This window comes from Mastacembelus armatus, chromosome 8 (assembly GCF_900324485.2).
Source record: "Mastacembelus armatus chromosome 8, fMasArm1.2, whole genome shotgun sequence".
Classification (NCBI taxonomy): domain Eukaryota; kingdom Metazoa; phylum Chordata; class Actinopteri; order Synbranchiformes; family Mastacembelidae; genus Mastacembelus; species Mastacembelus armatus.
In genome coordinates, this window is record NC_046640.1 from 5,826,936 (window position 1) to 5,851,186 (window position 24,251).

Below are 24,251 nucleotides of genomic sequence, written 5' to 3' on the forward strand. Positions count from 1 at the left end.
GACTTTTGCCCAAAGAAGGCTGGGATAGGCTCATTTAGTCCACTTGGTATACAGTATACATATCACAACTGTTGATTTTGATCTTGTTTTTTTGCTCTCTTTTCATATTTTTTGATTATATTTTAGGTGTTCCCCTTAAACATTCAAATCCTGGTTAGAAATAACAGGCACTCTCTGCTCTGTCTGTTTGGTGTGGAAATGTGAACACTTTGGAACAAGGGATGTAAGATGTTTTTTTATATATTTTATTACTGTTTAATACTGTTACTTGAAGCTTAACAATGATAGTAAAATATGTCTGGGATGGTTTATAGTCTTACAAAATTAAAATGCTATCTCATGTTCCTTTTTCATTTTCCCAAGAGGAATTACTGAAGTAGTGGCAGCTGCTAATGTAACTGCTAACCACATGATGGTGCTGTTTTCCTCTTTATTTTGACATTTTATTAGTAATGCAGTCAGTACATTCAGTCTTTCTCTGTTAAACATAATCATTATGTTATGCAGACTGCTTTTTAATTTTTGCCGGTATAAAGTCGAAAGCCTGCTGAGCTGCACTGGTGGAAAATAACTAAATACATTTACCCAAGTAAAACTTTTACTTCCTGTTATTCCATTTCAAACTATACTTCTACTCTTCTAATTTGAGGATAATATTTCATTTTAAAACATTTTTTACAGCTGAAGTTGGGAGTTATTTTTCAGATTAAGATTTTTAGAAACATACAGCATACATATCTCAAACTGTTCAAGCCGCAAACATGTAACAAAATAAGAAAAGGAGAAAAACCAATACATAATATATAACCAAGACTTATTTTTACGCTCCTTCATAAAGACAACATACTGTATATGCACTTACTGTAAGTGTGTAAATTTAATTTCTAGCACTGCCAAAAAAATTCCAATATGAAAGAAGCAGATAGAAAACAAATTGTTGAGGAGATGTCTGGCAGTTATTTGATGTTATTTCTCAGAACACAAAATGTCAAATTGTTCAAGTGTCAGTTGTTGGCATTAGTTCTTCAAGATCACTGTCTAGTAATGTGATTAAATAAAGACTTTTGGTCATTTAGACTTTAAAAGAATATTTCAGCCATTGCTACTATGTGTACTCCAGTGCAAGGTAAAACTATGATCATGAGGAATCATATAGTTATACTTCAAGAAAGTACACAGCTGATCAAAACAAACAAGTTCAAAAGTCATGTTTTTATACGGAATTATTTTAGACTTTATTTCCATTTATAAGTATTCATTTTAAGTCAACAATTTACAATACAGCCCATCGGATTACTAGTATTGTCTACAAGTTAATGTCAGGTTTATAGGAAAAAAGGAGAATCATGGTAAGACTGAAGGATACCCGATGAGTCTAAAACAGGGGAGGACAGGGGAAAAAACAATGGCTACTGCTGCCAGATCCCAATCTCAGCCCAAATCAACACAGTTTGTCACACCATATTCAGTCCAGTGCTGCTATGAAGAGGGAAATGCTGGAAACTGGAGGACTCAGTACAGTGGACCTGGAAGAGAGGAGGGAGAGATGACATAGAGGAAGGCAGGGATCGAAGTTAGGGTTTATTTACATCTGATATAAATAAGTGTTTCTTTTTATGCCTTATGATTGGATCTCAGTATGCAAAGTAGCATGGCTGGCAGGTTATCAAAACGTGGCTCAGGCCATTTTAAAATCACTTTTAGCAAGGAACCACTGCTGCTATTTGTAGCTTTTGTTGGGTTTGCTGAAGCTAGTAGAAAGAAAGAGCTAGTCGATATTATTATTTCAGTAAGAGCCACACCACAATGTGTTCCACATGTATTAACATGTATTTTTGGAAAACTGCGACACAATGTGGAAACTACATGACTAGAAGTCATTCTGTGATAGATAGATTCAACTGTCCCAGTAAGCCATGAGTGATTATGTAACATACTTACATTTGCAGTTGGAGGGAGACTCCTCACAATGTCCCCTCAGCTGCACTCTTCACACAAGCAGCAAAGGCCTCCATCAGATCTTTGCAGCCCTCGGCCCCCTTCTCTGCCACACTGGAGGAAACATTAATGACAATTAGATTACAGTTTTAAAAAACTCCACAATTTAATAACTTTCATTCAAAGCATGGTGGTATCTGTATGTCAATTTCTCACACACGTCAGGTGTCCTGAAATAGAAAACAGAAAAAGGAATGACACAAAGAGGGAGACAGAGGTTTTAGTGAGCCTTTGTTAGTAGTGGACTAAGTCCCAGTCCATCTAATTCTTTTGACAAGAAATATGCTTGGTTTTAGTAGAAACAAAAAATAGCAACAATAACATAATTGCAAAGACAGAATAAAGTGAGAGAGAGAACAAATTATTTCAGGGTTCCATGCAGGAGCAAATGTAGCAGCCGACAGTGCCACAGTGCATTAGTGCGATGGAGCGAGAGTGAGGGAGAGAAAAGAGGCACAGAAACAGAGGGGGCAGAGTGAAGGATCCAGAAAGCCATGTGGATGATCCTATCTGTTTGATAGGACACAAGGGAGGCTGGTTGTGTGATAATGCAGAGATGATAAGGCAGAGGTAAGAGGCTGAGCTCACAGGAGGCGGGGTTTCACGTTACATAAATGTAAACCTATCCTCTGACTCCTCCTTTCACTTCATGACGTCCTAACATCCCGTCTGTTCTGATTTTCCTCCAGTTCCTCCTCAACTCATCCCCTCAACATCACCTTCACCACCCGTCTTTTTTTCCTGTCTAATTTTTCTGAAGACAGTATTTTTTCCTTTCTACACAATAAGCAATAGCAAACCCAACACTGATATTAACTCACTCTAGCAGTTTTCTTTGCTAATATCAGAGCCCACATTTCCTGCACATCATTCAGATTACATGCGAGTGCAAGAAGGACTGAAGGAAAACTATGTATTCATGTACAGCTGTACTGTTTGTAATATTATCTCAATTTTTATTCAGTATCACTGTTTAGTGATCACCCTATTAAAGTGGTCAAAAACCCTACCAGGTTGGGTTTTTTTGTTTTTTGTAAAGTGCCTTGAGATGATTGAATTGTCATTTGGCACTATACAAATAAAACTGAAACTGAACATTTGCTACTGCATCACATGAAAAGGTGAGGAGTCAAGGATGCTCTGTACAACCAGGGCTGCAATCTTAATAGTACTCTGTTTAGCCTTACAAAAAACATCTGATTTGACAGAGCATAGTCAGAGATAATATAATTTTTACTACATGCGTTGAGTAAAAAAAAAAAAAACAAAACAAAAAAAAAAAAATGCAACTTGACCAAGTCAGACCTGAGACTATGATAGTGTGTCATGCTAATGGTAGCTTGTCTTAACAACTATGCAATTTAGCTTTCTTGTGAAGAGTAAACTGAGAAACTATGTAAAGCTAATATTAAACAACTCTATCTTTCCAAAAATGTGTCGAGTTACAATGATATGTGTAGTCTTTATGCTAAGCTAAGTGCATGCAGGAGCAGGAACAGTGACCTTCTGAAGTCTCTGACGACAAGACTCCGAGACTACTTAAGTAATCCAACAACAACAAATAAAGACTATTCAGTGGAATGAATTTATTTTGGAAATCACAGTGCCACATCGATTTTAATATAGCAGTTGACCAGGGCCTTCTCTGCTGCTTTATCTGTTTGTATTGAAGCTGGCTGCCTATTAGTGATGTAACACACAGCTGACTGCTGGAGATTATCAGACAGCACTTTACTTTGCCAGGATGGATGAAATGAAGGGTGTGTGAGGAAATGTGAGCCACTGCAAGCATGCAATACTAGTAGGGGACTGGAACTGTGTATAACTGCTTTGACAGAGTCAATAAGTGCATATTTTTGATGCGCTGATCTGGTGACCCGACATCAGAGCGACGTAGTATCTAAACCCGGGGGACATGTTGTTCTACCACAGCACCATCAGTTCACCACAACATGCAATATCAGCAGGAAGAAAATGCCAACTGAACTGAGGGAGATTGGAGGGACTGTACTGTACTCCATTAAAATAAAATCATGGCTGTTTAAATTAAAGGCAATATCATTCACATTCATTACTTGACTATGCTATAAAATTGTTCTATATTTAAACCCACACAGACTTGATAAGAATGCATACATGTATATCACATTAAACAGAGGGGTTAGAGATAGCATCATGCACAGGCAGAGGAGGGAGAGGACCAATGGCATACTACCATGGCAACCATTATGCAATCTCCTGAGACAAAGCATGATTCTGAGTGAGGTCATGTTACAGGGTCATGGGGCAAAGTTGGGCTGTCACGGCAACCAGCCACATCTCTCATCTCAGGCCTGAACATGGGCCAGTCCACACTTTATGCATATATTACATGATATTATACAATTACAGCAACATAAAAGCAAAGTTTCTAATATTCTGTATATGAAGCAGTACATTTACTTGGTGAAACAGTAGCATGACCAGCACACTTTGTAAACTAAACAAACTTCTGTCTGTCAAGCACTAGTTAACATCCTGATGCATTGATCTCAACATGTCCACGTCTGACTGATCGCCACTCAGGCTGGTTGGAAGAGTGACATCATCCGACCATCTTGGACACAATCAGGAAATGAAGGCTGAATTATTTAGGTGGAGTTGGCTGTAGACTGTCCCCTGAGACAAACATGAATAACGGATCATCAAGCAGGTGCAGCAGCCAAAGCTATAGCTAGAGGCCAGACATTAGCTGAGAGAATAGACTGAACATGTCATGTTCCTTGGTATGCAGCAATTATTAAAGTATCCACTGGGTGCCTTGACTTGTTTCCCCTTGGTTTTGGTTTGCAACTCCTTAAAACAATACTGTGTCTAGCAATTACGAAGAGCTCAAAAATATTTTGTCTTTGCTAGGTTTGAATAATTTGTTAAAAGACCTGGGGAGTATAATATTCAAGTCAGGACTGGAGTCTCTTGCACGTATGAGAAATTTTTTGCAATTATGAACTTTTGTAAATCTCCTATGAATGATTTCTTTCCATGTTGACAAAATTCCTCAAGTGTCACATGAGTAAGTAAAGAAGATCAAAGTATTGTGATGGATGGTGCACGGGGGAGGTGGGGGGGGGGGGGCAGGCGAGTAGAGAGGAAGGGGGCCGGTGCCCGGTCTGACGCAACAGTACAGCACTCAGATTACTGAATTCTGCGCAGTCACCAAATTCCAAAATGAAAACCAGTCCGGTTTCCACAGACGAGAATGTACATGCATGTCTGCACAGGCATTCAGTATGAAGACACAAGATAGTGAGTGTGTGTGTTTCTGTGGACAAATGTTAGATGGATTTCATCTTTGCGATGACATTTTGCCAGATTCTCACTTCAAAAAGTTTTTTGAGGGTTGAAACTTCGTTTCAGGGTTCAGGTTTGATCAGGTTTGGGGTTTGGTTACGGATTTGGGTTAGGCATTTGATTTGGGTTAGGCATTTAATTTGGGTTAGGCATTTAATTTAGGGTAAAGCGTCAGGTAATGTATTTTTTGTGTATTTTTGTGACAACAAATGTCACAGCTATAAAGGAAGGGGGGTACATGCTCTCATAAAAGAAGTGGAAGAAGAAAGTTTACTCTTCGCAAGAAAGCATTAACACACTGCATATTTATTTTCTACATTACTTTCTGATTACACCTTAGTGATAACATTCTATCTTCTTAAAACACGTGAAAAAACTACAAAGACAATATTTAAATTAAACCAATATAAATGAATTTCTCAAAGAATTTCTAAAAATGTGTGGCTGTGGTGTGAAGATACAAAACTGTAAGTAATTACAAATCTAAACAACTAGTATGGAGGTACAAAAGCACAACATGTAACATTTAAAAGGCTTAGCATGCTTTATTGGTGTACATGTCCATATTGTCGCTCATACTTCACCCCTGTGTGACTTTGCAAGTGTAACAACCATAACCATAACCATAACCATCACCATAACCATAACATAGCCATCACCATAGCCATAACCATAGCAACTACAGTGTGTACGGAAAGTATTCAGACCCCTTCAAATTTTTCACTCTTTGTGTCATTGCAGCCATTTGCCATAATCAAAAAAGTTCATTTTATTTCTCATTAATGTACACTCAGCACCCCATCTTGACAGAAAAAAACAGAAATGTAGACATTTTTGCAAATTTATTAAAAACGAAAAACTGAAATATCACATGGTCATAAGTATTCAGACCCTGTGCTCAGTATTGAGTAGAAGCACCCTTTTGAGCTAGTACAGCCATGAGTCTTCTTGGGAATGATGCAACAAGTTTTTCACACCTGGATTTGGGGATCCTCTGCCATTCTTCCTTGCAGATCCTCTCCAGTTCTGTCAGGTTGGATGGTGAACGTTGGTGGACAGCCATTTTCAGGTCTCTCCAGAGATGCTCAATTGGGTTTAGGTCAGGGCTCTGGCTGGGCCAGTCAAGAACGGTCACAGAGTTGTTCCAAAGACACTCCTTTGTTATTTTAGCTGTGTGCTTAGGGTCATTGTCCTGTTGAAAGGTGAACCTTCGGCCCAGTCTGAGGTCCTGAGCACTCTGGAAGAGGATTTCTTCCAGGATATCTCTGTACTTGGCCGCATTCATCTTTCCTTCAATTGCAACCAGTCGTCCAGTCCCTGCAGCTGAAAAACACCCCCACAACATGATGCTCCCACCACCATGTTTCACTGTAGGGATTGTATTGGACAGGTGATGAGCAGTGCCTGGTTTTCTCCACACATACCGCTTAGAATTAACGCCAAAAAGTTCAATCTTGGTCTCATCAGACCAGAGAATCTTATTTCTCATAGTCTGGGAGTCCTTCATGTGTTTTTTGGCAAACTCTGTGCAGGCTTTCATGTGTCTTGCACTGAGGAGAGGCTTCCATCGGGCCACTCTGCCATAAAGCCCAGACTGGTGGAGGGCTGCAGTGATAGTTGACTCTGTGGAACTTTCTCCCATCTCCCTACTGCATCTCTGGAGCTCAGCCACAGTGATCTTTGGGTTCTTCTTTACCTCTCTCACCAAGGCTCTTCTCCCACGATTGCTCAGTTTGGCTGGACGGCCAGGTCTAGGAAGAGTTCTGGTCGTCCCAAACTTTTTCCATTTGAGGATTATGGAGGCCACTGTGCTCTTAGGAACCTTGAGTGCTGCAGAAATTCTTTTGTAACCTTGGCCAGATCTGTGCCTTGCCACAATTCTGTCTCTGAGCTCCTTGGGCAGTTCCTTCGACCTCATGATTCTCATTTGCTCTGACATGCACTGTGAGCTGTAAGGTCTTATATAGACAGGTGTGTGCCTTTCCTAATCAAGTCCAATCAGTTTAATTAAACACAGCTGGACTCCAATGAAGGAGCAGAACCATCTCAAGGAGGATCAGAAGCAATGGACAGCATGTGAGTTAAATATGAGTGTCACTGCAAAGGGTCTGAATACTTATGACCATGTGATATTTCAGTTTTTCTTTTTTAATAAATTTGCAAAAATTTCTACATTTATGTTTTTTTCTGTCAAGATGGGGTGCTGAGTGTACATTAATGAGAAATAAAATGAACTTTTTTGATTTTGGCAAATGGCTGCAATGACACAAAGAGTGAAAAATTTAAAGGGGTCTGAATACTTTCCGTACACACTGTATAGCTCCAGTAAAATGTTTGGAAACATTTTCTTGTGAAACTGAATGAGAAAGTGTATCAATGTGTTAAAAAAATAAAAATATCTAATTAAACAATAAAGAAATCTTGTTCTGATCTGATCTTGATCTTGCACGCAGAGATCACCACAGAGGGCCAACATGGACACCTCCATGTGCTTCTGACTGAGTGAATGTGAGCTGTTGCTTTGACTTATTTGGCTGTCTGAAGCAGGTGTCAGGTGGCACAGTAATGTGATCTATAGCAGGGAACATGGCATGGCATCCTGCACATACAGAATGTCTTATACACATCTCTATCTATTAATAAACAGAGGGTCTGGGGTCCTTACACAGACTGCCATGTTGAACCTACAGCTGGCTTTAAGTGTAGCTTTGTATTCGATGGGTCATCCAGACAGGCTGAAGGAGCTGGTAATATGTAGCATTTGTCATATTTATGGCCATATACAGAGACAGGAATCCACAAGTGAGCTAAGTGAAATCTGAACACCTTCCCTTAAGAAAACCTAATAATAGAAGAGAAACAAAGCCTGGATTAAAACATTCAGGCAAGTTACTTGTCAGTGACAGCATGATCAATTTACAAACAATCACTTGTAACTAAAGAATATTGGGAACATAGTCCGCTTGAAAATGTGGGTGAAAAAGTGAAAAAGTGTAGCTCAGGTGTTTCTGACTAGACTGGCATTATGTGAACAACGATGAAAAGTGGACCTTAACGTTTAAGTTGGCCACTTCAAAGGGAAACTGCAGTACTTTTACACACGGTCTGTTTGCAGAATGTGCAATCATTATTTTTTAGGCTACTTGTGGGCAGTGAAAACTACTTGTGAGCTCAACATTGACATGACCATTTCCGTTGATATGATAAACTTGTTATTGTACAGTTTCTTATTTACACATCCAGCGTTGATTTGAAGTTGTTGATCTGGCCTGCAGATGTTAGTCTAGTATTCACTATCTTTTCTCTGCTTTTGGTTTCTTAATCTCCTGTTGTGGTCTCTTAATCTGGGAAGTATCTTTCCATCCATTTATCCATTTTCTGCCACTTATCCACAACTGGGTTGTGGTGGCAGCAGGTTCTGTAAGGATGCTTAAACCACCTCAGCTGAGACTAAGCCCAGCCACCCGATAAAGGAAAGTCATCTCGGCTGCTTGTAGTCATGATCTCTGTAGTACCTCTTTAGCTGTGTTTGCTAGTGAGCTGTTAACTGTGTCTGTCTGAAGGATAAAAGACTGGCATGCTGTGTATAGTTTGAGGGGTCACTGTGTACCTCTGATTAAGAGCTGCCAAGAGCTGACGACAGCTGACATTCAATATCATGGGTTCAGGTTCCGCTGAATGCAATGGCTCACATCAGAGAACACCCAAAACCATGAGATGTTACACATGTGTAAAGAATGCATCATCACTACATGTCTATTGTGGTTTTAAAACACCCTGCAGAATGCTCACCTGCACCCAGCATAGACCCAGATGTTACAAAAAACAAAACAAAAAAAAAAACATGGCTCCACTGGGCCCTGGAACACAAAAGCAAGCTGTTTGTTGATGGCAGACTTACACTATTGTTATAAAACCTAAACATAGAACTGTGTGAAAAAAAAATTTAATACTGTATATCGTACTATCAACTATGAAAATTAATTTAAGACACAACACTGTCCTCAGACACAATACTTGTCCTGCTTGTATCAGGACTAGCAAACCTCCCAAGCCTTGACCTGCCAGGCCCACCCTCCTCCTCCTCAACCTGGCTGTCTTATCTAAAGGGTTCATGCACCCTGCACCACCTTATCAAGACCCAACACTCTGGCTGAGAAGAGACTTAACTATGACTAAAATGCATTTACTCTAAGAAACAACACAAAATGACTAAACTTCAAAAACATAGTTATTCATTATATTGGCAAATTGACAAACATTCACAGCAAATCCCCAACTGTCAGAATGGACTGTCAGGACAAGATGTGTGCAGAAGCCAAGAAGATTAGTACCAAAGTGTCACTTCATTTCTTACGGAACAGTGTGCACATATGTGCACGTGCATGCATATGTACACCCACATGTGCGCGCAGCCTCACACATGCACACCGTTAATCCATGTTGCTTTGTGTCTGCTGTTGAAACAAGTAATAAAACCTACCAAAATATGAGATGTCCTTGAAAATAAAAGGCAAAAGGACACAGCACGGACAAACCGGACATGCTAACTCAAAGCATTGTGGGAAAAGGAAGGCTAGTGACGCAAGCAGATTCCCAGTCTTCATCCATGCATACGGATCAGCATCCAGCATTTACCTCCTGCCACACATCATTAAGCTCCAAATCTCTCTTCACCACACAGGGAACCCCAAGTTTTCATAACCCCCCACCCCTCGCTCCCTGCCTAGATGTCGAATTCAGTCACATTTCAACTTCATTCTCTGCTGGCAGTTTTCATTGCTAACCACAGCCTCCTCTGAAAAGACTCCATTTTAGCATGGCGCACTTTAGGATGCTGCTGTCTCTGTTAGACCTATGCAAGGTTATATCAACTCATAGGCTAGAGCACTTTTTGTTCTAAGTTTGGATGGTTGCAGCCATTGGGCAGCTCATTGGGTATAATTAAAGCACATCACAGATGATTCAAATAATCACTTGATTGCTCAGGATTCTTGTATCTTATAATAATAATAATAATAATAATAATAATAAAAATAATATCCCTTCATGTAGGAATGTTGAGATCTTGAAAATACACGACTGGACCAATGGCTGTAAGATCTCCCTGCAATGCTCACTGTCACTCTAAGTGTTGTGATGACCAACTGTTCTTCACATCTGTAGGTTGTACAAAATGCAGAAGAAACACATTTATGCTTTCTTCTCACACTTCTTTCCAACATGCACACCAACACCTACCATTTATCCAGGTTAGCCTTTATGTTGGCACATGCAGCGGGGACGGGGGCCTCGGCGGGGGCAGTGGTGGTCTCTGAGTCTGACATGTCTATGGTGCTGCTGTGTGTCCTGTCCCTGTCCTCTGAACACCTATGGATCCCAGAGCCACCGACCGAGACACAGACAGAGAGAGAGAGAGAGAGACACAGAGAGATATTAGAGATGAGTTGGTGGAAGGGGAGGGAGCACAAGAGGATGTGGGAGGAGATAAAACATGTGAGAGGGCAGCAAATGTGCACAGAATGGGTGGGGGTAGAGAGGCACAAGGGCGAAGGGGCAGTGACCTGGGCTCCTATACAGAGGAGGAACAGTGGGAAACAGTGAGATGGAATGAATTAACTAGTATGTGCAGGGTCATGTCTGCACCTTCAGTCTGAATCTGTTATGGCAGGGAGGTCAGATCCAATACTCAGTGACCTCAGCATTAACCTCTGTCAAATGCTAAGTTGTGTTTCTGTGCAAAATGTTGCTGAAACAGATGCCAAATGACCACTTGTTAGCACTGCTGCTGCTAACACAGCATAACCTGTTGCACTACAGGTCACTCACAACACTGTGGCTAAATGACATGCAATTAAGTTCACATATACATTATTGGACCAATGAGTTATTTGCCATTTAGCCTCTGTGCACCACTACACAAAATATGAAATGAAACATTTCATATGTGAGTGAAGTCAAAACTTTCAGCTTTAATTCAAAGGGTTAGACAAAAGTGTGGCATTAACCATTTAAGGATTACAGCCATTTTTACAGTCTAATTTTTGGTGGTTCATAAATAATGGAACCAAGTAAAATAATTACAAATATAAGGCTTATTTTGAATACTTTTAATTGTGAAACTCCATTTCAGTCAATACCTGCCTGAAGTCCGGAACCCATGGACATGACCAAATGCTAAGTTTTCTCCTCTGAGATCCTTTGCCAGGCAGCACAGTGGTTAGCACCGTTACTTCACAGTCTTTCTGTGTGGAGTCTGCATGTTCTCCCTGTACTTGTGTGGGTTTTCTCCAGGTACTCTGGTTTCCTCCCACAGTCCAAAAACATGTATGTCAGGTTGATTGGTGACTCTAAATTGCCCATAGGAGTGAGTGTGAGTGTGTGAGGTTGTTTGTCTCTATGTGGCCCTGTGATGGACTGGTGACCTGTCCAGGGTGGACCCCTGCCTTTCACCCAAAGAGAGCTGGGATAGGCTCCAGCTGATCCCTGTGACCCTGGTTAGGAATAAGCGGGTATAGATAACGGATGGATGGAGATGCTTTGCCATGTCTTTAGTGCAGTTCCCAGCTCCCTTCAGTTGTTGCTTGTTTGTGTTTCTTTCTGCCTTCAGTTAGTAGAAAAGCAAAGCATGCTCTATTGGGTTGAGATCAGGTGGTTGACTTGGCCAGTGCAGAATATCTAATTTTTTGCCTTGAAAAACTCTTGGGTTATGTTATATGTTTTTTTTATTATCCCTCTGCAGGACAGTGGTGTCCTTTCAGATTTGCAGGAGTTGGCTGACTGGGTAGTTTATAGCCCCATACACTTCTGAATTCATTCTGCTACATATAGTCATCAGTGGCTGAGTTCCACATGTCCATGCCATAACACTGCTTCCACCATATTTGACAGATGATGTGGTCTGCTTCAGATCATGAGCTGTTACTTCATTTCTCTATACTTTTCTCTTCCCATTGAATCATTCTGATACAAATGAATCTTGTTTTCATCAGTCCAAAGAATCTTATTCCAAAACTGAGCATTTTTAGGTGTTTCCTGGATCAATCTAGATTTTCTGTTTTTGAACATTACCTGTGGTTTGCACCTTGTGAAGCCTCCATATTTATATCATGAAGTCATCTCTTTGTCCTCGGTAGTCGTCCAGACCTTTAGCTGTTGCTGAGGTTGCCAGTGAATTTCTTCTTTTTAAGAATGTTCCAAACTGTTGTTTTGGCCACTCCCAATGTTTTACTGCTGTATCTCCTTGTTTGGTTTATTTTGTTTTTTCAGCCTCATGTACTTGTACAGACACCTTGTTGGACCTCACGTTGAGTGTTTCAGTGACTACCAAATCCAATGTAACATTCAGAACCAACTCTAGAACTTCTGTCTTTTTAATCTGTCCTGAACTACGGGGGAACAGGCCATACCTGGCCATGAAACTTCTTGTCAGCTATGTCTCATTTATGAGCCACCAAAAATTTGGGTGCATAAAAGTGGCATAAAAGTGGCTTTAATTCCTAAATAGTTAAAGCTACACTTTTGTAAAACCCCTTGAATTAAAGTGAACTGAAAGTCTTCGCTCACATATTGAGTGTTTCAATTCAAAATCAATGTGATGGTGTACAGAGGCCAAATGGCCAAAAGCTTATTATCCCAGTATATACGGACTTAACTGTACAGTGTGATATTTTTGAAGAGCAAACATCTGGATTTATAACTTATAGAAATAATCTAAATACACTGGCTCAGGAGATCAGTGACATCTAAAGTGCAGATCACTGCATCTTTACAGGCTTCCTGACCACTGGATGGCTTATAATATCCAAGGGTTTATGAAATACCTCGGTGTTGGATCACATGTTGATGTTTGCATGGAACAAATGTAACCTGTTATATGTGATGGTTACACAGCAGTGCAAGCAAATGAACCACACAGTTGCAAAATAAGCAGCAGGTTATTGATGTTGCAGTGATTATTAACCCACATGAGAGCCCTCAAGGGAGCCCTTAGTCTTTTCTGAGTGAGCAGCATTTCTTCTTTTTAGCAATGAAAGTGTTGCACCTAACAGTTGAGACAGACTATAAAAAGTATAATGGGCATCTGAAATAGCGCTCCTCCTCCTGGAACTATAGATGACTGCATAGTTTAGATATACAGAAAAGCAGCCACATTGTGTGCAACAGGGATAATGACAGACAGTTCATCTATTAAATTAAAAACATCTATTAAATTGTGCCACCTAGTGGCAACTTTGTGCAAAAGTCACAGAAACTTGTAGCCTGTTGAGTTTCAGCACGTCAGCGATGCTTTCAAGGTCAAGGAATGTAACGTGAATAGCAACTAAATGTTTGGGGGCTGAAGTTAGAGGACATTTATCTTTTATTAGTGTCTTTTATAATCTGTAAACATTATACATATAGTATATACTGTATATCTTTATTCATCCAGACAAGGAAAAGTGAGTGAACACTGAGGCATATGTCCTTGCAGAAACAAAGTTTTCAGGTCACAGTGAGAGCTCAATATAATTTAACTTTTATCTTTTGAGGCTGCAGCAAATTTATGTCTGCTATCAATTAACCCAAAGACTTTTTGATTGTTAGTCGAAAGTCAAAAGTAAAAAGTTGTTATACCAGTTGTTTTATTTGACATACTCAACAACATTCGGGTTTACCATGAGCAAAAATACAAAAGTAAATAAAACCGAGAAAACAGGAAATTCTCTCATTTAAAGAAACAGGAGCTACAGATTCATTGGCTTTTAATCATTGTTTTGCCTTTAAAATGATTCAGCTGATTATCCTATTGTCTTTCTCCCAGTTTTAGTTATCTATTAGTCAATTCATTGGTTCAGCTCTAATTTAAATCCAGATAACTGCGGAAGAGCAATTGGCTAGAATTTTTACTTTTGAAGTTTTTTTTCCATTAAACCTACAAATTCCAGATTTTTCATCTGAGCTCATCATCCACGAAAAAACATTATCAAGCCAAAAGCCACAAAGCGGTTTAGTTTTTACTCCCCTCTGAAGCAAATCATCATGAAATACTGGTTCATAATAATAACATTATAGCCGCAGGTACAGGCCATATTATCATGTAACGAGTCCTCCTAAGACGTGAAACAACCTGCACAATTCTGCACCCCGTCTGATTTACCCGTACTAGCCCGTTTGAAGAATTTTTTGCCCACACGACCCTAGAAATCTGTCCTGAGCAGAGATTACATTGTTATCCCCTTTTAAAACCCCCAAACTCTTTGTAAAATAAACTTTCTAACTTCATTTAAATACGCACCTCTGTCGTGTCTCACCTGATCCGTGCGTATTAATCTTGCGCCTGGTGCCTACCTGATAACGCTCTATAATTGACACGCGACTGTGGCTCATGGGATATGTAGTCCCGAATGTACATCACTGCGTGAGCTTCAAACCCTCAGACAGAATAACCAAGGCAAAAAAGTTATGCAAGTTTTTTTTCCCCCTCTTTCTGTTATCTCTTCTTTCCCTTAATTTTAAACCTCTGTGTGACACAAGGACAATCCACATCAGCTGGTCTCTGCTCTTCCATAAAACAGCACAGCTCCTCATTCTTATTCACAAAGAAGAAAGAAGTGTGCAGTGCCTAAATTACATTAGCATCAAATGTGAACATATTACCTCCCTGGATGGAAAAACCTTCTCACCTCCTGTTACAGAAATAATACTTTCTCATGCATAAAATTTATCACATGAGCCAGAAACCAGGTACCAATGGTGACCTAATGGTACCATAAAGTTAAACAAAATAATTCACAACATGTCTACATAATACAGATATTATGAAATGATTATGCTTTAAACTTCTTTAAGCTTCTTTAAAGTCCTCAGAAGCGTGCTTCAATATAAAGCCCACTGTACACCTCCCTGTGAGTGCATGTAGGGCATCAGGACAAGAAAGAACACCATGTACTCAAAGTAACATAACTGACCTTCAGAAACCCAGCACATGAGCCTTCATACATTAACAAGCTTTTTGTTCCTACCTATCTGCAGATGGGACGTCTTGGTCCTGACTTAGACAGCTGAAAAAGTGAGTGCAGGAATCAACAGAAAATGCAGAAGAGCAGTAAATGTGGGTGTGCAGCTCTGTTTTGTTGCTGTTTGTGCATGTGTCTGCATGTGTGCACTCACCATGTGTGCACTAGCCCAGGGCTAAAAGTCAAAGCGGGGAGGGGGAAAGAAGAAGAAACAATTTAAAAGAAGAGGCAGGCCAAAAAAAGAAGACCCTGTTGTCTGAGATGTCATGCCACATGTGTAACATTTAATGGACAGTTTGGTCTTCTTATCTTATTACCTGTTCCTGACACCAGGTTCCTTACTCAACCTGTACACCAGGTTCCTTACTCATTTACATAACTATGACTCTCAGGGTCCATGCTGGCTCTGCACAAGTTACACTATAACTATTCTAACTCCCAAATCATTCCGCCCTCATTTTTATTTTTAAGACACCTAGCAACATAAACTCATTCTCCTGAGCTGAGGGTATTTGCTTGCAGCCCTTGTGTGTTGGTGTGTGTGTTTGTTTCTGTGTGTTGGAGTGGGTCATTTCCAGGAGGAGCCTTGAAAGTCAACTCACTTGTGCATGTTTGCACATGTAGATTTAATGTAGTGGGGGGGGGGGGTTTAAAGCAGAGTGTCCTGGGCATTATACAGTACATTATATAAATGACTTGTCGTCTCCTGAAGAAAGACTGTGTCAACGGTTGCTACATTTTATTTCACAGTGAAAGAATGTACAGATACTTCACATGCAATGACCTTGAAAGGAGAGCTGATGTGACAGGTTGTGCAGAGGTTTACCTGTAAGACACAAAGAAATTCAGGTTTTGCTTGCTGCTCTGTTTAACTGCTGAAAAACAGATTCATTAACTTCATTCTTGACATAACTTTTCCATGTTTATTTAAACTGCTCACAAACAGGATTTTCAGATGTTTCTGAAGTCTGGTGTTGTATGTTACTTCTGTAGGCAGTAAAACCAGATTAACTACTATGAATTATTATATGCGATTAGTGTGAGCATTCGCTTTTCAGTGTCACAACTTAAACGTTGAAATTCTGAAAGTCTATTTTGGATTTTTAATATTGATGTTTTATCATGTTTGTTCATAAGAAGTCTAACAGAGTGTAGTTAAGTTGGTTGATTTATTATATTGGGTGAAAACATTGTGTATTTACTGTAAATATTTTGTCCAGGGTGTACCCTGCGTCTCATCCAAAATCTGGTATGGGCTGCAGCCCAGCGCAATCCTGAATTGGAGTAAGCGTTGTTGAGAATGGAGAGATGGTTGAATGAATAAAACTTTGTAAAGTAGAAAACGATTTCTTGGTTTGTGCATTTGTCGCTCTCTTTCATTAAGGGTCTTACTTGTTATACCTTTCCTTTTTTTCTTTTTTACGCCTCCTGGATACATATACTATAAAATACTCTGCTCACCAACTTAGACATAATAACATACACACTCAACACACTACTAACCACATCAGATCATCGCAAGCAATCCTCTCTAGATGATCCAAAATGCAGCAGAGATTTTTATCAACCATTGTGGACATGAGTCACTCCACAGCTTATGTGACACTCGCCTCAACTTAACAGCACCTACGTCCCTGAACACTCTCAGGGCCTGCAATCCTTCTCACCCACTGTGCTCAGCCAGTGAATGCTGTCTAGTGATCCCTACACCACACACCACAAGATCTCAAGTGAAGATCTTCAGCTCAGTGGTCCCATGATCATGGAACAACTTACCTACCTCTGCATGCTCAGTAACCTCACTCCTAAAGTCATAAATAAAAAAAAAAAAAACAAAAAACTTGAAGATGGAATTGTTCTGCAGCTTCCAGCTTAGAGAATTTTTTAATTCTCTCCTATCTCTTAGCATCTGGTTCCACAGTTAAGGCCATCTTGAATATCATTTTACACTGACTACTACACATCTGTCCACCAGACATCCCTACTGAGTTCCCATCTCTGTGCATTTGCTGATCAGTCATCTGCCCTCCACACGTTAAGTTTGTTTATCCACAAATGATGTCTGCAGGCCAGGTGCACATATTTTTCACATTCTAACCTTCCTAACTGACCCCAAACTTAAACTAAGGTCATTAGGTAGTATAACATAGTCTCAATGAGTTTTTGGCAAACAAAATGATTAGCTTATCAGTAGCCCATAAAACATGAAATATTTGTAGGTCATTTGATGCAATAACAATGCTTTAGGCTTTTGAGTTAAAATTAGGATTCTGTATTTGGCAGATGTTATTAAGAGAAAACACAGTCTGTGTCAGAATGTTTTTTTCTATTTATTGGGATGGACAAGGCTGCATTTGTCCATCGTATGAGAACTACATTTTTATATGGTTTTTATGACCATTCTACTTACTGCAGCATTGTTTTAGTGAAACTAGAACATAAAATGTGATGGGTAAGCTCACAGTATTATGTAGAGTGTTTACTTTTTAGGAGTCATTTCAAATTGGTAGTATTAAATATATTTCTGACCGCTAAAAACAAAAGTTCAGCCTTAGGTTCAACTCAATAAAGCAGATACCAATCAGATAAAAAAATGCCTTGATTGGCCCCATTATCATCATTATCTTTCAGATTGGATTGGGATATGCCTTTACATCATCAAATACATTTTCTTTCATAATTGATGGATTATTCACCGTATACGCGGTCTGAAAACAGTTATAATCTCAGTCCCACTACAGAAAACAAATAAAGGGAGCAGGTGGGGAAATGTCCACACACTGTAACCATGAAAAGGTCAGGTGAGTTATAGACCTACGTGGTCATCAGTAATTTAACCTTCAAACGATGCTGTAATGAATGAAGACAGCTGACCTGTTACTGCATCCTGTTGCATCCATTCAAATGTTTCTCATTATGAACTGGACCAAACAAGTTCCAACCAATTAGCTGACCCTCACACTGCTGCTGCATAACCAAAGTGTTGAAGCCAGGGTAGTATAAAACGGAGGCAAAACAAAGCAAAAGAAGCAGTGACGAGAAGTGAAGACTAACGAAAAGAAGCGAGATGGCTCACAGAAAAACCACTGAAAGCAAGCTCTTCATGATGGGTGAGATGATTTCAGCTCGTCTATTTTATTGATCAATCTGAAATAATTTCCATTACTTTGTCTGTGATGTATATAATGTTATTATTGACACAAAACATATAGAAATTATCTTTACAATGTTCATAAATTTCTAATAAATAAAAAGACGGGTATGTGCAAAAGTCTCAACACGCACTGAATATTTTTTTTAACCAAAATATCATTTTTTGCATTTAAACATTGTCTTGTTATTCAGATTTCTGACATGCTCATTTTCCTTGTATGAAATGTCTTAGCAAGCGTGCACATCAATTTTAACTCTGATATGCTGAATAAGGTTATGGTTTTATGTACAACAAAAAAGTCAAGCAATTAGTTGATCGGATCAGCTCAGCTGTCAGACAAGTCGGATGCCAGATTTTGTCAACTCTAAAATATTGATATTTGCATGGACCTCAATACTGTGGCTTTGGTTGACCTATTAAACCTTTTAATCAATAATTCATTAAATCCATTAGAAAAGAGGTAGAAAGTAGGTGGTCAAATATAATGCTGTATTGATACAGGCTCATAAATATTTAACAGCAGCTAGTTATGTGAGTTTATTTATTTTACTATTAACATTTTATTAAATAACCTCTTGTAATGTAAAAGTAGTGCTAGCATTATTGAACACACTGAACGCTGATCTCTACCACTCTATCCACAAATACTTTTGATTAGACTTAAATGAAAACTAAAAGTCTGCATCTTCTCTGTCGCGTCCCCATACTCCACAGTGTTGTATATGGTGGCAGCGTGCAGCGCCGTCCCCATCAGTGACCTGCTTGACCGAGCCTCTCAGCGCTCTGACAAACTGCACTCTCTCAGCACAACACTCACTCAAGAACTGGTCAGTACTTGTTTTAGTGTTTGCTGTCAGAGGTCATCCTCAGGTTGACCAAACATACAACGTGTGTTAAACCTCCAGTGAAAGCACTATTATTTATCATGAATTTCCCTTTGAGGATGAATAAAGTTGATCTTATTATTTGGAATATACAGTTCGATTTGCATGGATGTGGTTACACCTGTTTGCAAGTCTACTTTTTATATGTTGTCAAAACAGCAGTAATGAAACTATATGACAAAGGAAAGCAACTATTCTTGGTTAGATTCTTAGTTGATTTGGTTAAAGCTTGTTCATTTGCTTAAAGAGCCAGGCCAGCTGTTTTGCATTATATTTTATATCAATTTCCAATTATCCAGCCAGCCACTAATATTTATATTGTAATTTATTTATTTGCTAGTTAAGCAGTTAATTGTGAATGTACAGTACAAGAAGATAACTGTTTTCTGTCTGCCTGTCCCAGGACTCTCGTTTCCCTCCTATAGGCCGGGCGATAATGCCCCGCCCCTCGATGTGCCACACCTCCTCTCTTCAGACACCCAATGACAAGGACCAGGCTCTTCAAGTATCAGTAAGTTATGGAGTCATTTCTTGATCCTAATATTTATCTTTCTCATACAACAAATCAGTGCAACCTCCCTAATATTCCAACAATCTACTACAGCATTCAGTGAAATTCATAAATTATGCTTTATAATTCAATGTCCTTGAAGAAAATAGAGCATTTAGAACGATGTCTTTAAGAACAAGTTTCATGTGTGCACCATATTTCATTATATTTTTAGCTGTGGGCCAATTAAAAATGGACCATGGGCCGCAGTTGACCCGCTGGTCATAGTTTGGACACTCCTGATCTAAAGTATAAATTCTTGTATTGAATGGGAAACAAGCTCATATTGTAGTGCTTTACATGATTCCGAGATGTTTGGAACCAAAAGACCCCAGGTTCAAACAGGATTTGAACTTGAAACCTTCTTGCAGTGAGGCGACAGTGCTAACCACCTTACAGCTGTGCCACCCATTTCATAATGTTACATTGAAAATAAATTTGACTTTATTGCTAACTGAAATGATATGATTTGAAAACATTGCTATTAGGGAATATGTATTTTAATTTCATTGTGACACTGACTTTTAGAAAAATCTGCAAAACTGACTAATCTCTGTTGACAAAACATTAGAACTACAACATCTTCATTTGTCCTCCAGGAGGCAGAACTGTTGTCATTGGCTCGCTCTCTGCTCCAAGCCTGGGTGGACCCTCTGGTAGTCCTGTCCATCTCTGCTAACACCCTGCCTCATCCAGCCCAAAACAACATATCCAATAAGATCCAGGAGCTGCAGGAGCATTCTAAGAGCTTGGGAGAGGGCCTAGATATATTATCTGGCAAGGTGTGCAAGTGTGAGATGAAACATTTTTGAATCATTTCATTTCATTTCAAATGGTAATATAAACAGTTTTCATTTTTTTCTAACCCTTTCCTCCAATTTTCCTGACTCTTCTGTCTCCTAGATGGGTCCTCTAGCTCAGACCATCTCCTTACTGCCCTACACAGGTGGCAATGACATCGGTCAGGACAAGATCTCTAAACTTACCAACTTCCATTTCCTTTTGTCCTGTTTCCGGAGAGACTCCCACAAGATCGACAGCTTCTTGAAAGTCCTACGCTGCCGGGCAGCAAAGATGCAACCTGAGATGTGCTAAAGAGTGATCGGGTCAGCTTGACTCTGAGAGGATGTTTCTCTGAAAGCTTGCATTTCCTACTAACTATAGATTAGCACAGTTGAGAAATTTATCAAAGCTAATATTCTAAGTGCAAAGTAGTATGCATTTTGAGCTTCCAGAGGGTGAAGATGAGGTGGAGTTACATAGAGAATACGTCAAATGATCTTTTGTTTTATGAGACCACTTTTAGCCATCACTGTGGCCCAAACATGGATTACATTTTGAACAGCTTCATCTTGAAATAAAGTGAGACAGACATAAGAGAGTGGTCCAGATGGCATAAAGGCTCATACTGTTTTCCACTCATGGAAATGAATATTTGGACACTTCCCCAGATGCTTCCAGCTGGTCTGGCATTATTATTATTAACTGACCACACTGTGGCCACAAAAAGTGGTAAGTTTTGTGAGGTATATATCCTGTAACTCCTCCTCATGTTTTCCTTCTACTGAAGCAGCATCCCCTCAGAGCCAAGTTTGCAAAAGAGCTTTTTTAGTGGCAGGTAGTTCTTACTTTGACTTGTCCAGCTGTGATGTGACAGATGAAATCGGTGCAACCAGCTTCTCTTCAAGTCATTTTAAACACAGGGATACAGGGCTTCAATGGAAAATGACTTTCTTTTTCTAGCTAACGTGAGTGATGAAAAGCAGCAGCATTTGCACTTTAGATTTAATTACACTTTCTTGAATGTATTATGAATGCAAAATCTATCAGCTGAAATATTTCTTTAAAATCTATTTGTCAGTAAAAGTCTTCTCTTGCACAGTAAAGTTCTCTCTGTGTTTTGCTTTTTGTTGTCCAGTACACAATTCAGCAATAATGGTCTACCAAGAAAAGCAAGTGCAACATTTACTTCAGCAAATTTTTGCGCCACATTTTTCTGTCCTGGAACTAAATTTTATGGAGTGGCCAACTCTGTCTAGAATAATGTGACTCTTTGGCATGGCTGGCCCATTCACAGATGAAACAACAGTACTTTGTATAGCCGAGCTGCAGTCCCAGGAACAGAGCAACGACTTTCAGGTCTCCACAGATAATCCAGTTGTACTTGCTATAGTAGATGTGCTTCAGCAACATTTTCATGTTCTCATAGGTTTCTTTCATGTGTGCTGCATAGACAACAGGTACTGAAGGGTGAACGCTGCCATTGTGTAGCAGAAGAGCTTTGAGGCTTAACTTTGATGAGTCAATAAAGAGACGCCACTCTTGTGGATCATGGTCACAATGCAGAGAATACTCCTTCAATGTCAACACAGAAACTAAGACTGTCAGCTTGTGCAAAAAATTTGGTTATATAATCTTGGCGGCTTTGAAAAACAGAAATTCTATCCTAGCAGTTCAGCTTTTGCATTTGACAGACCCACATCTCTGACCAGATTGTTTAATTCTGAGTGTTATGTGGATCACCTGATGAGCATGGTTCAAAATCCGGATCACTGTCAGTGCCAGTTCCCTACATTGCAGTTTCTTCATCTGGTTCATCAAAGGTCCATTCCTCTGATGGTTTCGGAATTGGAAGACTGTCATCATGTGGCACGGGTCTCAATGCTGAAGGCAGATTAGGGTATTCAATTGACTTGTTTTTGGCAGAGAAACCAGACGGCATTGTCTTTTGAGTGGCTCTGAGCCAGGCTCTCAGACAGACAGACAGACAGCACGTCTCAAAACAAATGTCTTGATCACCAATTTTATAGCCAAAGTACAGATGATATGCTCATGATCAGCCATTGAGGGTCTCTGAGGCACAGATATAGCAGAAAGTATGGCAGCTGTTACGACATTGATGAGACATATCGACCGACACCAATTGTCCTGTAAAACGTCTATAGCATCTAGCTTACTGATTCCATACCTGGACATGCCCAGACTGCACCAAACATTGTTGACAGGTCTCTTACAGAAACAAAAATGTTCATACACAAATATAAGAAAAAACATTCAATAAAACAGTACATGGAGAGCATATCTGGATGGGTTTTTTGTGATCAGAATATATAAAGGAACACCCAACAGTATTCAAGAAGCTATTTTTAGGGGTGCTAAAGCCCCCCAATCTCAGTTCAGCACCCCTGAAATATAAAGTGATCATCATGATTTTGTGAGTTTGTGTAGTCCTAAAACCTTAGATTATGCAGACTTGCTTTTTAGAGATGGAATAAACATTTTTAGGTTCAAATGGACCAATAAAATAAATGAGATTATGTACAGGAGTCGGATGTGTCTCTGATTGGTGGGTGTCTGAGCAACTGACTGTTCAAAATTCAAATTGTTAGCCTACACTTGTAACTTTGAGTTAATGTGGAAGGATCAGAACTGATGGCAAAATAAAATGTAAAGGAACATCTCTGTAAACAGTTTATTGATTATCTTATTTATTATGTAGTCTATTTCTGCAGACTTAGTTACAGTGACTTACTGACGATTAGCCTACAGCGAGTTTGAAGGTACGTTATTTTGACAGTATGAGGCTTGAAGATAGCCCATCGTGTTTAGATAGTGAATTGAAATATTGTAAAAACAAACCGAGACCCATTTGAAATTTCTTTTCTCCCCCACAGATGGACATCCGTTTATTTTTTACAAAAAAAAAAAACAGACAGGTTCATGTGAGACAGTAAGGCAACCTATAATAACATAACCGCAGTGCACTGAGCAGCAATAATGAATTCTCCGTTTGGTTGTTACCTTTGCTTTTTGGATGATAGTGCAAAGAGGGGAGGATGGAGACAGAGAAAAGGAGGGAGAGAGAGAGGAGGATGAACCAGGTGAGAATGTGGATAGATGGTCAGGAACATTTAGATACTAATGCCATAAGCACCTATTTGCCCACATTTATTGCAGCTGACTCTATGAGATTTTGAGGTGTTGTGTAGTAAATTACTAACATTACATAAGCAGTGTGTTTACATGTTATTAATGTATAAATGTAATTTCTCTCCAACCTCTTGCATTTGTTTAACTCATAAATTGTCCTACTGTGTCTGTTTGCTTTAATTATTTAATGAGTATTTTCTAGCTGATTACAATATATTTGTATGTGATTGTCAGTGCACAGAGGGAGCGAGAAGGATAGAGAGGGAGAGGACAAAGAGAGAGAGCAAGGCCTGGAAGAACCAGGTGTATCACCACCCAGAGACATACACACAGAATAAATGAGTAAGTTGATAATTTCATGTTTTACTTAGTTTAGATAGTTGAGTCATTATGACTTAATCCTCTCA

The 24,251-nt window shown here is 39.4% G+C and overlaps 1 protein-coding gene and 1 long non-coding RNA gene across 4 annotated transcripts; one reads left to right on the top strand and one right to left on the bottom strand.

Moving 5' to 3' along the window:
- Positions 1 to 1,205: 1,205 nt before the first annotated feature.
- Positions 1,206 to 15,478, bottom strand: LOC113141544 (uncharacterized). Of its 3 annotated transcripts, none has more exons than XR_003296749.1 (4): positions 15,333 to 15,478; positions 10,570 to 10,698; positions 1,942 to 2,052; positions 1,206 to 1,526 (listed from the first exon to the last, which is right to left on the bottom strand). It is a non-coding gene; the product is annotated as an uncharacterized LOC113141544 (long non-coding RNA). The 3 variants fall into 3 exon arrangements; XR_003296750.1 differs by lacking the exon at positions 15,333 to 15,478 and adding an exon at positions 14,606 to 14,642; XR_003296748.1 differs by lacking the exon at positions 15,333 to 15,478 and having other exon boundaries at positions 10,570 to 10,745.
- A 2,915-nt stretch (positions 15,479 to 18,393) lies between these two features.
- On the top strand, positions 18,394 to 21,009 carry prl (prolactin). Its single transcript, XM_026325223.1, has 5 exons — positions 18,394 to 18,436; positions 19,195 to 19,307; positions 19,768 to 19,875; positions 20,514 to 20,696; positions 20,818 to 21,009. Exons 1-5 carry the CDS (start codon positions 18,394 to 18,396, stop codon positions 21,007 to 21,009), a joined length of 639 nt encoding a protein of 212 aa, XP_026181008.1.
- The last annotated feature ends 3,242 nt before the right edge of the window (positions 21,010 to 24,251 follow it).